Source organism: Oncorhynchus mykiss, chromosome 27 (assembly GCF_057628025.1).
Source record: "Oncorhynchus mykiss isolate SJ-2025 chromosome 27, ASM5762802v1, whole genome shotgun sequence".
In the NCBI taxonomy this organism is placed as follows: domain Eukaryota; kingdom Metazoa; phylum Chordata; class Actinopteri; order Salmoniformes; family Salmonidae; genus Oncorhynchus; species Oncorhynchus mykiss.
This window is the reverse complement of record NC_143048.1, coordinates 38,920,001-38,934,927: the sequence shown is the minus strand read 5'-3', so window position 1 is coordinate 38,934,927 and position 14,927 is coordinate 38,920,001. Positions and strand designations below refer to the sequence as shown.

The 14,927-nt window shown below is 44.1% G+C and overlaps 1 protein-coding gene across 6 annotated transcripts in view; it reads left to right on the top strand.

The window, feature by feature from the left end:
* Window positions 1-14,927, top strand: part of LOC110508020 (myelin-associated neurite-outgrowth inhibitor) — a 45,334-nt gene that overhangs the window by 28,150 nt on the left and 2,257 nt on the right. For all 6 annotated transcript variants that reach the window (XM_036965137.2, XM_036965138.2, XM_090223992.1 and 3 more), the window contains one exon: window positions 4,239-4,319. In XM_036965137.2, the coding sequence (XP_036821032.1) occupies window positions 4,239-4,319 (81 nt within the window). The remainder of the gene's footprint in view (window positions 1-4,238; window positions 4,320-14,927) is intronic.

The following is a 14,927-nucleotide window of genomic DNA, read 5'->3' as shown; positions in this document are numbered from 1 at the left end:
GATTATAGCAGAACATGGCCAAGATATTCAAATGTTCATAGATGACCAGCAGGGTCAAATAATAATAATCACAGTAGTTGTTGAGGGTGCAACAGGTCAGCACCTCAGGAGTAAATGTCAGTTGGCTTTTCATAGCCGATCATTGAGAGTATCTCTACCGCTCCTGCTGTCTCTAGAGAGTTGAAAACAGCAGGTCTGGGACAGGTAGCACCTCCGGTGAACAGGTCAGGTTTCCATGGCCACAGGCAGAACAATTGAAACTGGAGCAGCAGCACGACCAGGTGGACTGGGGACAGCAAGGAGTCATCAGGCCAGGTAGTCCTGAGGCATGGTACTAGGGCTCAGGTCCTCCGAGAGAGAAAGAAAGAGAGAGAGAAAGATAGAGAGCATACTTAAATTCACACAGGACACCGGATAAGACAGAAGAAATACTCTAGATATAACAAACTGACCCTAGCCCCCCGACACATATAAACTATTGCAGCATAAATACTGGAGGCTGAGACAGTTGTGTCATTGGCAAACTAAATGATGGTTTGGAGTCATGCCTGGCCGTGCAGTCATGAGTGAACAGGGAGTACAGGAGGGGACTGAGCATGCACCCCTGAGGGGCCCCCGTGTTGAGGATCAGCGTGGCGGATGTGTTGTTATCTACCCTTACCACCTGGGGGGCGGCCCGTCAGGAAGTCCAGGATCCAGTTGCAGAGGGAGATGTTTAGTCCCAGGGTCCTTAGACTTCATGGTCGAATTGCTGCAAACCTCAACCCAATTCAGATGGTTCGGGATGAGTTGGACTGCATTTTTTTTGGTTACTACATGATTCCATATGTGTTATTTCATAGTTTTGATGTCTTCACTATAATTCTACAATGTCGGAAATAGTCAAAGTTAAGAAAAACCCTTGTGTGTCCAAACTTTTGACCTTGTTTTTGAAAGAAAAGCAAAAAATGTGTCTATTAATATAACAACAAATTGATAAGAAATACAGTGTAGACATTGTTAATGTTGTAAATGACTATTGTAGCTGGAAACGGCTGATTTTGAGTGGAATATCTACATAGGCGTATATAGGCCCATTATCAGCAACCATCACTCCTGTGTTCCAATGGCACATTGTGTTGGCTAATCCAAGATTATCATTTTAAAAGGCTATTTGATCATTAGAAAACCCTTTTGCAATTATGTTAGCACACCTGAAAAGTGTTGTGCTTATTAAAGAAGCAATAAAACTGGCCTTTAGACTAGTTGAGTATCTGGAGCATCAGCATTTGTGGGTTTGATTACAGGCTCAAAATGGCCAGAAACAAAGATCTTTCTTCTGAAACTCGTCAGTCTATTCTTGTTCTGAGAGATTAAGGCTATTCCATGCGAGAAATTGCCAAGAAACTGAATATCTTGTATAATGCTGTGTACTACTCCATTCACAGAACAGCGCAAACTGGCTCTAACCAGAATAGAATGAGTTTGAGAAACAGACGCCTCACAAGTCCTCAACTGGCAGCTTAATTAAAATAGTACCCGCAAAACACCAGTCTCAACGTCAACAGTGAAGAGGCGACACCGGGATGCTGGCCTTCTTGGCAGAGTTCCTCTGTCCAGTGTCTGTGTTCATTTGCCCATCTTAATCTTTTATTTTTATTGGCCAGTCTGAGATATGGCTTTTTCTTTGCAACTCTGCCTAGAAGGCCAGCATCCCAGAGTCGCCTCTTCACTGTTGACGTTGAGACTGGTGTTTTGCATTAAGATTACGATTTCCCTTCACTGGAAATAAGAGGCCCAAACCATGAAAAACATCCCCAGACCATTATTCCTCCTCCATCAAACTTCACAGTTGACACTATGCATTGGGGCAGTTAGTGTTCTCCTGACATCCGCCAAACCCAGATTCATCCGTCGGACTGCCAGAGGGTGAGGCGTGATTCATCACTCCAGAGAACGTGTTTCCACTGCTCCAGAGTCCAATGGTCCCGTTCCGTGGGCTTGTGTGTCCTACCACTTCGCGGCTGAGCCGTTGTTTTCCTAGACGTTTCCACTTCACAATAACTGCACTTACAGTTGACCGGGGCAGCTCTAGCAGGGCAGAAATGTGACGAACTGACTTGTTGGAAAGGTGGTATCCTATGATGGTGCCATGTTGAAAGCCACTGAGCTCTTCAGTAAGGCAATTCTACTGTCAATGTTTGTCTGTGGAGATTGCATGTGCTTGATTTAACACACCTGTCAGCAGGTGGCTGAAATAACCAAATCCACTCATTTGAAGGGGTGTCCACCTACCTTTGTATATAGTGTACATACTATATATCCTCTTTCTCTCTTCCTGTTCTTCTGTGTCTACTTCCTTCATTTACACTCTTTTATTCGGCGTTCCCTCTCCTTCCTCCTCTCATTTCTCACCCTCCTCCGACACAGTGTCTCGTTAGTGGTTAGAGTGGGGGGTTGTAATGTCTGCTAATTGGTGAAACAATTAGCTGTCTCCGGTTAGGTGTTTCACACAACCAGACAACTGGGACCAGACAGTGTGTTAACCATATGTGTTTGTGTGTGTAATGAAGAGTTAGAACCAACACTATTCAACCTGCTGTAGACTGCTGAACAAAACATCAGGACACTATCTGCATGTGTTTATGCACTTTAGTCTGTGTCACAAAGAACACACTGCAATCTGGAGGCGTGATGAACGCACACCTGCGAAGTAGAACACTCGAGAAATTAAAGGAGAGCCGCACACTCTAGGAGCTCAGATGCATTAGTTGACTAACCTAGTATCCAACGTTTCGACAGACACGCTGTCTTCATCAGGGTATATATAATACCCAGATGAAGACAGTTGGATATTAGGTTATTCAATTATTGCGTCTGAGCTCCTAGTGTGTGTCTGTGTCTGTGTGTGTGTGTGTGTCTGTGTGTGTGTGTGTGTGTGTGTCTGTGTGTGTGTGTGTGTGTGTGTGTGTCTGTGTGTGTGTGTGTGTGTGTGTGTGTGTGTGTGTGTGTGTCTGTGTGTGTCTGTGTGTGTGTGTGTGTGTGTGTCTGTGTCTGTGTGTGTGTGTGTGTCTGTGTGTGTGTGTGTGTGTGTGTGTGTGTGTGTCTGTGTGTGTGTGTCTCTGTGTGTGTGTGTGTGTGTGTGTGTCTGTGTGTGTGTGTGTGTCTGTGTGTGTGTGTGTCTGTGTGTGTGTGTGTGTGTGTGTGTCTGTGTGTGTGTGTGTGTCTGTGTCTGTGTGTGTGTGGCTTTTCTTTTCTTTGTAACACAGGCACTATGTTCTGTCTACACACACACACACACAGACACACACACACACACACACAGACACACACACACACACACACACACAGACGCACACACACACACACAGACACACACAGAGACCGACCCAGGTGTTAACTCAGCATGAGAGCTCTCCCCCTCCTGCTGTGTTTTAGAGCCATATGCATACATACATTAATAAGACCGAGACAGGCCTTATATACACACACACCCCTCCCTACAGGTCATCGCTTTGTGTCCAAGGTTAAGGGGTTTCTTTGTATGCATCTATTTCTATGTCAACGTTTACAATTGTACATTCACCCCAGAGTGTGTTGAATGCCAGTGTCTGTGTGTTGCGTTCATCCGAGTGTGTGTTATTGAGACAGACAATGTGTAATGATCACCATCTGTGCACATCCTGCTCAGTAACTTCCCACTCTCTACCTACTGTTGTCTCTCTCGCTCTCTCAAGGCGTCAGCATACATAGGTTGGGTTTGCTCCTAGCAGAACTCGGCTAGGCGAAGTGAACATCTGTGCTCTCATACTCCCTTAAAATATGTTCCCCTGAAAAACAAGAAGAAAATTGTACTAATACTGTGTGTCCCTCCTTGAGACACCGTACCAACAACATAACCAGGAGCACATCCTCAAAATAGTCAGATTCAATCTAAGATAAATCAAGAAATATGTCATTAATTGTTGACGGTTTTTGCTGGGGAGGTCTTAATCGCAAAATTTTACATCTAAGATTGGTGCCGTATTTTTCAAGTGTAAAAATGTGTTTTCTCTCGTTGAATGACAACAAACGCTTAATTGAAGAATCCCTACTGGTGACCAATCATCAGACGAAAGGGCGTGGACTTCGGAAAAATCAGCCGGGATAAAACTTGCCGGAGACCAAAACAAACAAAAACTGTCAAACTATATGCACAAACTGTTTCAGATGGGAAGCATGCAGGCACCTTAAGACTCTCTCTTATCCTGTGTCTGTAGGCTACCCAGGAGGTTACCCTACTGCTGCTCCCACCTACACACCTAACCTCTACCAAACGGGTAGTCCAGGCTACCCACCAGGTAAGAACACACACGCACCCAACCTCTACCAAACGGGTAGTCCAGGGTACCCACCAGGTAAGAACACACCCAACCTCTACCAAACAGGTAGTCCAGGGTACCCACCGGGTACACACACCCAACCTCTTGGAGGTAGTTACTACTGTAGCTGTCAGCTAGCTCTAGGAGGTAGCTACTACTGTAGCTGTCAGCTAGCTCTAGGAGGTAGTTACTACTGTAGCTGTCAGCTAGCTCTAGGAGGTAGTTATTACTGTAGCTGTCAGCTAGCTCTAGGAGGTAGTTACTACTGTAGCTATCAGCTAACTCTAGGAGGTAGTTACTACTGTAGCTATCAGCTAGCTCTACGAGGTAGTTATTACTGTAGCTATCAGCTAGATCTAGGAGGTAGTTATTACTGTAGCTGTCAGCTAGCTCTAGGAGGTAGTTATTACTGTAGCTGTCAGCTAGCTCTAGGAGGTAGTTATTACTGTAGCTGTCAGCTAGCTCTAGGAGGTAGTTATTACTGTAGCTATCAGCTAGATCTAGGAGGTAGTTATTACTGTAGCTATCAGCTAGCTCTAGGAGGTAGTTATTACTGTAGCTGTCAGCTAGCTCTAGGAGGTAGTTATTACTGTAGCTATCAGCTAGCTCTAGGAGGTAGTTACTACTGTAGCTATCAGCTAACTCTAGGAGGTAGTTATTACTGTAGCTGTCAGCTAGCTCTAGGAGGTAGTTATTACTGTAGCTATCAGCTAGATCTAGGAGGTAGTTATTACTGTAGCTATCAGCTAGCTCTAGGAGGTAGTTACTACTGTAGCTGTCAGCTAGCTCTAGGAGGTAGTTATTACTGTAGCTGTCAGCTAGCTCTAGGAGGTAGTTACTACTGTAGCTGTCAGCTAGCTCTAGGAGGTAGAGGAGTTACTACTGTAGCTGTCAGCTTGCTCTAGGAGGTAGTTACTACTGTAGCTATCAGCTAACTCTAGGAGGTAGTTACTACTGTAGCTGTCACCTAGCTCTAGGAGGTAGTTACTACTGTAGCTATCAGCTAACTCTAGGAGGTAGTTACTACTGTAGCTATCAGCTAGCTCTAGGGAGGTAGTTACTACTGTAGCTGTCAGCTAGCTCTAGGAGGTAGTTATTACTGTAGCTATCAGCTAGCTCTAGGAGGTAGTTACTACTGTAGCTATCAGCTAACTCTAGGAGGTAGTTATTACTGTAGCTGTTAGCTAGCTCTAGGAGGTAGTTACTACTGTAGCTATCAGCTAGCTCTAGGAGGTAGTTACTACTGTAGCTATCAGCTAACTCTAGGAGGTAGTTATTACTGTAGCTGTTAGCTAGCTCTACGAGGTAGTTACTACTGTAGCTATTTAAAAATAGATATATATATTTTATCTTTATTTAACTAGGCAAGTCAGTTAAGAACAAATTCTTTTTTTCAATGACGGCCTAGAAACAGTGGGTTAACTGCCTGTTCAGGGGCAGAACGACAGATTTGTACCTTGTCGGCTCGGGGGTTTGAACTTACAACCTTCCGGTTACTAGTCCAACACTAGGCTACCCTGCCGCCCCATGTAGAGTTCAGGTGATTGTGTCCAAGGTCTAAAGCTACCCTGGAGAAGACAGCTTGCTGTTGAAACGTTGGCGAATAAATGATTGCATCCGGAGCTACAAGTGGCTTTTCATTTTCTTTTCCCGTAATCTGTAGCTAACAACCTTGTCTCATCTCCACCTTCCGGCCCTAGTGATTCTCTGGTGGGTTACTTGAGGACTACATGTTTTCTTCTGCAGCACTAGACTTCAACGTTCTGAATAGCCTACCCCCCTCAAGTCATATTTAGAGGGCAACATTTTGATTAATATATTGTCCACATAATATTCATTCACCCATGGCCTTCAGACTGGACACAATAACACAGACTGATATCGGCTGCACGCTGATGCTTGTGTAATTGCCATTCAGAGCTGGCTGATGGTGATGCACGGTGGAGCTCCTCAGCATCTCTTGCTCTCTTTGTTCCTGTGTCCTTGGCTTTGTGTTCTATAATCCTCTGAGCAGCGCAGCATGATCTTCAGCTGCCCCCTGGTGGTTTTAACAGATTACTACACAAAGTACTACACAAGTCAGCTGCCCCCTGGTGGTTCTAACAGATTACTACACAAAGTACTACTCGTGTACTACAAAAAAACGTATAGAGCAGGGGTCCCCAACAGGTCAATCGGGAACCACCAGTAGCTCGCATCCCACATATGAGTAGCTCACCAAACAATTCTGAAAGTACATGCAATTTGTTATGTTTTCCCCTGCAAACTGTCAATCAAATCTCACAAGTATCAGACCATGCAAGCTTCCAGCTTTTATCTAATCAACGCAACATTGACTTTATCCCACCCCCGGTTAGCCGCTATTTGCTTTTTTAAAAAAAACTTAACCCAAAATCTGCCAATTCATTTCCATAACTATTGCCCCTGTCTGTCTGTGATGCACACGTTTGTCTATCAGTCTGTCTGTAGCCAGTTGATGTAGGTTGACAGAAATACTTTCCCCAAAACCTTCTCAATTAAATGTTAACTGCAAAGTAGGCTTACCTGGCAGAATTATATAATAACTACACTGAACAAAAATGTAAACGCAACATGCAACAATTACAAAGATTTTACTGAGTTACAGTTCATATAATGAAATCAGTCAATTTAAATAAATTCATTAGCCACTAACCTATGGATTTCACATAACTGGGAATACAGATATGCATCTGTTGGTCACAGATACCTTATAAAAAGATAGGGATTGTGGCCTGGGGAATGTTGTCCCACTCCTCTTCAATGGCTGTGCGAAGTTGCTTGATATTGACGGGAACTGGAACACGCTGTCGTACACATCAATTCGGAGCATCCCAAACATGCTCAATGAGTGATATGTCTGGTGAGTATGCAGGCCATGGAAAAACTGGGACATTTTCAGTTTCCTGGAATTGTGTACAGATACTTGCGACATGGGGCCGTGCATAATCATGCTGAAACATGAGGGGATGGCGGCGGATGAATGGCACAACAGTGGGTCTCGGGATCTCGTCACAGTATCTCTGTGTATTCAAATTGCCATCAATAAAATGCAATTGTGTTCGTTGTCTATAGATAGCTTATGCCTGCCCATACCATAATTCCCACGCCACCATGGGGCACTCTGCTCACAACGTTGACATCAGCAAACCGCTCGCCCACACGACGCCATTCACGTGGTCTGCGGTTTGAGGCCAGTTGGGGATACTGCCAAATTCTTTAAAACAACATTGGCAGTGGCTTATGGTAGAGAAATTAACCTTCAATTGTCTGGCAACAGCTCTCGTGGGCATTCCTGTAGTCAGCATGCCAATTGCACGCTCCCTCAACTTGAGACATCTGTGGCATTGTGTTGTGACAAAACTGCACATTTTAGTGGCCTTTAATTGTCCCCAGCACAAGGTGCTCCTGTGTAATGATCATGCTGTTTAATCAGCTTCTTGATATGCCACACCTGTCAGGTGGATGGATTATCTTGGCCAAGAGGAAATGCTCACTAACAGGGATGTAAACAAATTTGTGCACAAAAATTTGAGAGACAAACCTTTTGTGCGTATGGAAAATTTCTGGAATCTTTTATTTCAGCTCATGAAACATGGGACCAACACTTTACATGTTGTGTTTATATTTTTGTTCAGTGTTTATCATTTATCTGTTATTTATTATTTGTAAACTTTGCCATGAAATGAGCAGCAGCAGTACTGAACCATTGCTAGACCGGCACATTCCTCACTCGTTAGATGAGCAATTAAAGGGCCAGATGCGAAATTAAAGGGGAATTGCACTCAAATCTAAATGTGTTTGTTTTATTTAAGCATTGACATGGACTCAGAACATCCAATTGCATATTTTCTCTATAAACAATTGTAATTTTGAGAGTGAATTATAAAACCGATCTAAAACCAGGAAATGTACAACTGAGAAAACAACATCATTTGGGAATATATAAAACTCTAATAAACCTTTATTTGAACAGGTATATTGACAGAAAACACTGCACTACTTTCTCTTGTACGCTAAGGACCCAGAAGAGAAGAGAATAATGTGCCTATTTGAAAGCTCGAATGAGCTCTCAACATATTTCCTTATTTTAAAGTAGCTCTCAGGCTAGAAAAGGTCGGAGACCCCTGGTATAGAGTAGTCAGCTATCCCCTGGTGGTTCTAGCAGAGTACTACACAAAGAGACAATTTTCCAGCACACGACACACTGACGTCATGCACAGATGCGTGTGACTCATGGTGGCAGTAAGAAGCCATCGCCTTCTGCGCCCATTCAACAACAACAGCCTAGATTTATGCTCTATTACTTCAAAACAAAATAACTTTATTGGGTTTTCGTACACTTACAATTCTGTTTTGTTTTTGCTTGAAGATTATATTCGCTTGAAGATTATATTTGGTTGTGATCTTTTCAAAATTACTTTTTGGGGTTCTCATACACTTACAATGATGTTTTGATTCTTGCTTGAACAGTCGCTAAGATTATATTTGGTTGTGATCTTTTCAAAATAACTATTTTGGATACAGCGGTTGTTAGCTAGAATGCTAACGTTCATTGATATAGGCTGTATGAAAGCTAGCCAAAGAGCAATATTACTGGTTGAAGTTGTTTTTTAAGTATAATGCAGTTGATTTGTGATGATGACACAAACATTATATTAAGCAGGACATTCATACGAGCCTTAAAATCCAATTATAATCCAAAAGTAGTGAGAAATGCACTCAAAAGCAACTTGTAAATAGAGGCTTTTGTTGCTGCCTTCCAAGTTGTGCGCATCGGCCTCGTGCGGCACTGTTTGCAAACACAGAAAGAGGTCTATAGAGCAGTCCTAGGATAACCATAGGCACATCTCAATAACCCACTATATATAGACTAAAAGTGTAATGTATGTAGCAATATAAGTAGCTAATACGATATTGTGTAATGCATGTGGTGGATCTAAATCATGTCAGTGGCTTCATTTCCTGTCCCTGTTCTAATCTGAAAACACTGGACAGAGGGAAGCAGTATTTTAGATGCCTGCCTAATGCCTATACTCAGTGGTGTAAAAATACAATAAAGTACTACTTTAAGTAGTTTTTTGGAGTATCTGTACTTTACTATTTATATTTTTGCTTCACTACATTTACTTTTACTTCACTACATTCCTAAAGAAAATAAAGTACTTTTTACTCCATACATTTTCCCTGACACCCAAAAGTACTCGTTACATTTTGACAGGAAAATGGTCCAATTCACACACTTATCAAGAGAACATCCCTGATCATCCCCATGCCTCTGATCTGGCAGACTCACTTAACTGAGTGTTGGAATGTGCACCCTGACTACCCATCAATTTAAAAAAAGAAGAATATTGTGCCGTCTGCTTTGCTTAATATAAAGAATTTTAAATGGTTTATACGTGTATTTTTACTTTTGATACTTAAGTATATTTAAAACAAAAACGTTTTGACTTTTACTCCAGTAGTATTTTACTGGGTGACTTTTACTAGGAGGAGACTAGTGATGAGGCTCTACCACTAGGAGACTAGTGATGAGGCTCAACCACTAGGAGACTGTAGTGATGAGACTTTACCACTAGGAGACTGTAGTGATGAGGCTTTACCACTAGGAGACTGTAGTGATGAGACTCTACCACTAGGAGACTGTAGTGATGAGGCTCTACCACTAGGAGACTGTAGTGATGAGGCTCTACCACTAGGAGACTGTAGTGATGAGGCTCTACCACTAGGAGACTAGTGATGAGGCTCTACCACTAGGAGACTGTAGTGATGAGACTCTACCACTAGGAGACTAGTGATGAGGCTCTACCACTAGGAGACTGTAGTGATGAGGCTCTACCACTAGGAGACTGTAGTGATGAGGCTCTACCACTAGGAGACTGTAGTGATGAGGCTCTACCACTAGGAGACTGTAGTGATGAGGCTTACCACTAGGAGACTGTAGTGATGAGGCTCTACCACTAGGAGACTGTAGTGATGAGGCTCTACCACTAGGAGACTGCAGTGATGAGGCTTTACCACTAGGAGACTGTAGGGATGAGGCTCTACCACTAGGAGACTGCAGTGATGAGGCTTTACCACTAGGAGACTGTAGTGATGAGGCTTTACCACTAGGAGACTGTAGTGATGAGGCTCTACCACTAGGAGACTGTAGTGATGAGGCTCTACCACTAGGAGGAAACTGTAGTGATGAGGCTCTACCACTAGGAGACTAGTGATGAGGCTTTACCACTAGGAGGAAACTGTAGTGATGAGGCTCTACCACTAGGAGACTGTAGTGATGAGGCTCTACCACTAGGAGGAGACTGTAGTGATGAGGCTTTACCACTAGGAGACTGTAGTGATGAGACTCTACCACTAGGAGACTGTAGTGATGAGGCTCTACCACTAGGAGACTGTAGTGATGAGGCTCTACCACTAGGAGACTGTAGTGATGAGGCTCGACCACTAGGAGGAGACTGTAGTGATGAGGCTTTACCACTAGGAGGAGACTGTAGTGATGAGGCTCCACCACTAGGAGGAGACTGTAGTGATGAGGCTCCACCACTAGGAGACTGTAGTGATGAGGCTTTACCACTAGGAGACTGTAGTGATGAGGCTTTACCACTAGGAGACTGTAGTGATGAGGCTCTACCACTAGGAGACTGTAGTGATGAGGCTCTACCACTAGGAGACTGTAGTGATGAGGCTCTACCACTAGGAGGAGACTGTAGTGATGAGACTCTACCACTAGGAGACTGTAGTGATGAGACTCTACCACTAGGAGACTGTAGTGATGAGACTCTACCACTAGGAGACTGTAGTGATGAGGCTCTACCACTAGGAGACTGTAGTGATGAGGCTCTACCACTAGGAGGAGACTGTAGTGATGAGACTCTACCACTAGGAGACTGTAGTGATGAGACTCTACCACTAGGAGACTGTAGTGATGAGGCTCTACCACTAGGAGACTGTAGTGATGAGGCTCTACCACTAGGAGACTGTAGTGATGAGGCTCCACCACTAGGAGACTGTAGTGATGAGGCTTTACCACTAGGAGACTGTAGTGATGAGGCTTTACCACTAGGAGACTGTAGTGATGAGGCTCTACCACTAGGAGACTGTAGTGATGAGGCTCTACCACTAGGAGACTATAGTGATGGGGCTTTACCACTAGGAGACTGTAGTGATGAGGCTTTACCACTAGGAGACTGCAGTGATGAGGCTTTACCACTAGGAGACTGTAGTGATGAGACTCTACCACTAGGAGGAAACTGTAGTGATGAGGCTCTACCACTAGGAGACTGTAGTGATGAGGCTTTACCACTAGGAGACTGTAGTGATGAGGCTCTACCACTAGGAGACTGTAGTGATGAGGCTCTACCACTAGGAGACTATAGTGATGGGGCTTTACCACTAGGAGACTGTAGTGATGAGACTCTACCACTAGGAGACTGTAGTGATGAGGCTTTACCACTAGGAGGAAACTGTAGTGATGAGGCTCTACCACTAGGAGGAGACTGTAGTGATGAGGCTCTACCACTAGGAGGAGACTGTAGTGATGAGGCTTTACCACTAGGAGGAGACTGTAGTGATGAGGCTTTACCTCTAGGAGGAGACTGTAGTGATGAGACTCTACCACTAGGAGGAGACTGTAGTGATGAGGCTCTACCGCTAGGAGGAGACTGTAGTGATGAGGCTTTACCACTAGGAGGAGACTGTAGTGATGAGGCTCTACCACTAGGATGAGACGGTAGTGATGTGGCTTACCACTAGGATGAGACGGTAGTGATGAGACTTTACCACTAGGAGACTGTAGTGATGAGGCTCTACCACTAGGAGACTGTAGTGATGAGGCTCTACCACTAGGAGGAGACTGTAGTGATGAGACTCTACCACTAGGAGACTGTAGTGATGAGACTCTACCACTAGGAGACTGTAGTGATGAGGCTCTACCACTAGGAGACTGTAGTGATGAGGCTCTACCACTAGGAGGAGACTGTAGTGATGAGACTCTACCACTAGGAGACTGTAGTGATGAGACTCTACCACTAGGAGACTGTAGTGATGAGGCTCTACCACTAGGAGACTGTAGTGATGAGGCTCTACCACTAGGAGACTGTAGTGATGAGGCTCCACCACTAGGAGACTGTAGTGATGAGGCTTTACCACTAGGAGACTGTAGTGATGAGGCTTTACCACTAGGAGACTGTAGTGATGAGGCTCTACCACTAGGAGACTGTAGTGATGAGGCTCTACCACTAGGAGACTATAGTGATGGGGCTTTACCACTAGGAGACTGTAGTGATGAGGCTTTACCACTAGGAGACTGCAGTGATGAGGCTTTACCACTAGGCGACTGTAGTGATGAGACTCTACCACTAGGAGGAAACTGTAGTGATGAGGCTCTACCACTAGGAGACTGTAGTGATGAGGCTTTACCACTAGGAGACTGTAGTGATGAGGCTCTACCACTAGGAGACTGTAGTGATGAGGCTCTACCACTAGGAGACTATAGTGATGGGGCTTTACCACTAGGAGACTGTAGTGATGAGACTCTACCACTAGGAGACTGTAGTGATGAGGCTTTACCACTAGGAGGAAACTGTAGTGATGAGGCTCTACCACTAGGAGGAGACTGTAGTGATGAGGCTTTACCACTAGGAGGAGACTGTAGTGATGAGGCTCTACCACTAGGAGGAGACTGTAGTGATGAGGCTTTACCACTAGGAGGAGACTGTAGTGATGAGGCTTTACCTCTAGGAGGAGACTGTAGTGATGAGACTCTACCACTAGGAGGAGACTGTAGTGATGAGGCTCTACCGCTAGGAGGAGACTGTAGTGATGAGGCTTTACCACTAGGAGGAGACTGTAGTGATGAGGCTTTACCACTAGGAGGAGACTGTAGTGATGAGGCTTTACCACTAGGAGGAGACTGTAGTGATGAGGCTCCACCACTAGGAGGAGACTGTAGTGATGAGGCTCTACCACTAGGAGGAGACTGTAGTGATGAGGCTTTACCACTAGGAGGAGACTGTAGTGATGAGGCTCTACCACTAGGATGAGACGGTAGTGATGAGGCTTACCACTAGGATGAGACGGTAGTGATGAGACTTTACCACTAGGAGACTGTAGTGATGAGGCTCTACCACTAGGAGACTGTAGTGATGAGGCTCTACCACTAGGAGACTGTAGTGATGAGGCTCTACCACTAGGGGACTGTAGTGATGAGGCTTTACCACTAGGAGGAGACTGTAGTGATGAGGCTCCACCACTAGGAGGAGACTGTAGTGATGAGGCTCCACCACTTGGAGACTGTAGTGATGAGGCTTTACCACTAGGAGACTGTAGTGATGAGGCTTTACCACTAGGAGACTGTAGTGATGAGGCTCTACCACTAGGAGACTGTAGTGATGAGGCTCTACCACTAGGAGACTATAGTGATGGGGCTTTACCACTAGGAGACTGTAGTGATGAGGCTTTACCACTAGGAGACTAGTAATGCTCTACCACTAGGACACTGTAGTGATGAGACTCTACCACTAGGAGGAGACGGCAGTGATGAGGCTTTACCACTAGGAGACTGTAATGATGAGGCTCTACCACTAGGGGGAGACATTGACTAGTCATACTCTGACTGGATTGCATTCTATTGCCGTTCATTTTTGCACTATTTTTTTAATTTTCTCTAGTTGTAGTCATTTTGACTAAATTATTAAGTCTTATTCACATGTTTTGTCATTTGAGTAATGATTTAGTCTAGTTATTGTCAAAATGACAAAAACAGTGGGCCAAAATGCCCTTTCATTTGAATCACATCAGATTTGTATTGCCTCATTAAACTATAGTAAACATAAATCACTGACTTCCATGTGCACAAGCATGCATAGCCTTGTCCTACCAACATATTTGAAGATAGGTCTATTATCAGAATTTCTATTCCTTATTCAACATGTCAGAGGCATGTTTGTTCTACATACCATATGTCTATCTGAACGTTCCAGAACGTTGCATCCTGCTGAATGCAGGTTGTTAGCTGTAGCTAGCTAATGAGGTAACATGACTGAACAAGGCGTATCCTGAACATATGGTTAATGGTCGGTCTGGTCTGCAAGTAGCCTGGCGTTAGAACGGACTACAATATGCTTCATGAATGGACGATAGGAAGAAAAACAAACCCATAGGTGGGTCATTATGGGTCATTATGGGTCATTTCTGAAAAGCTCTCAATCTCTCCAAAACCTCTTGTCCAGTCCATTTACTAGTCTGATTTTGGTCACAGAGATGATTTTGTCACGTTTTAGTCAACTGAAATCATTTTAATTTAGTCTGTTTTTTTTCTGGGTCTATTTAGTCAGTTAAAGTCTCGTCAATTGCCACTGAAAAATAGGTGTTTCACAAATATTTGAGTCACTATTGTTGTTGATGAAATGAACACTGCTGAGGTACTACATCAGGACTGAGAGGAAGGATATGTTACTCTTATACATGTCTTGGCCGCTGGATCTATGTTTCATCTCTCTCTTTCTCTGTGTGTGTGTGTGTGTGTGTGTGTGTGTGTGTGTGTGTGTGTGTGTGTGTGTGTGT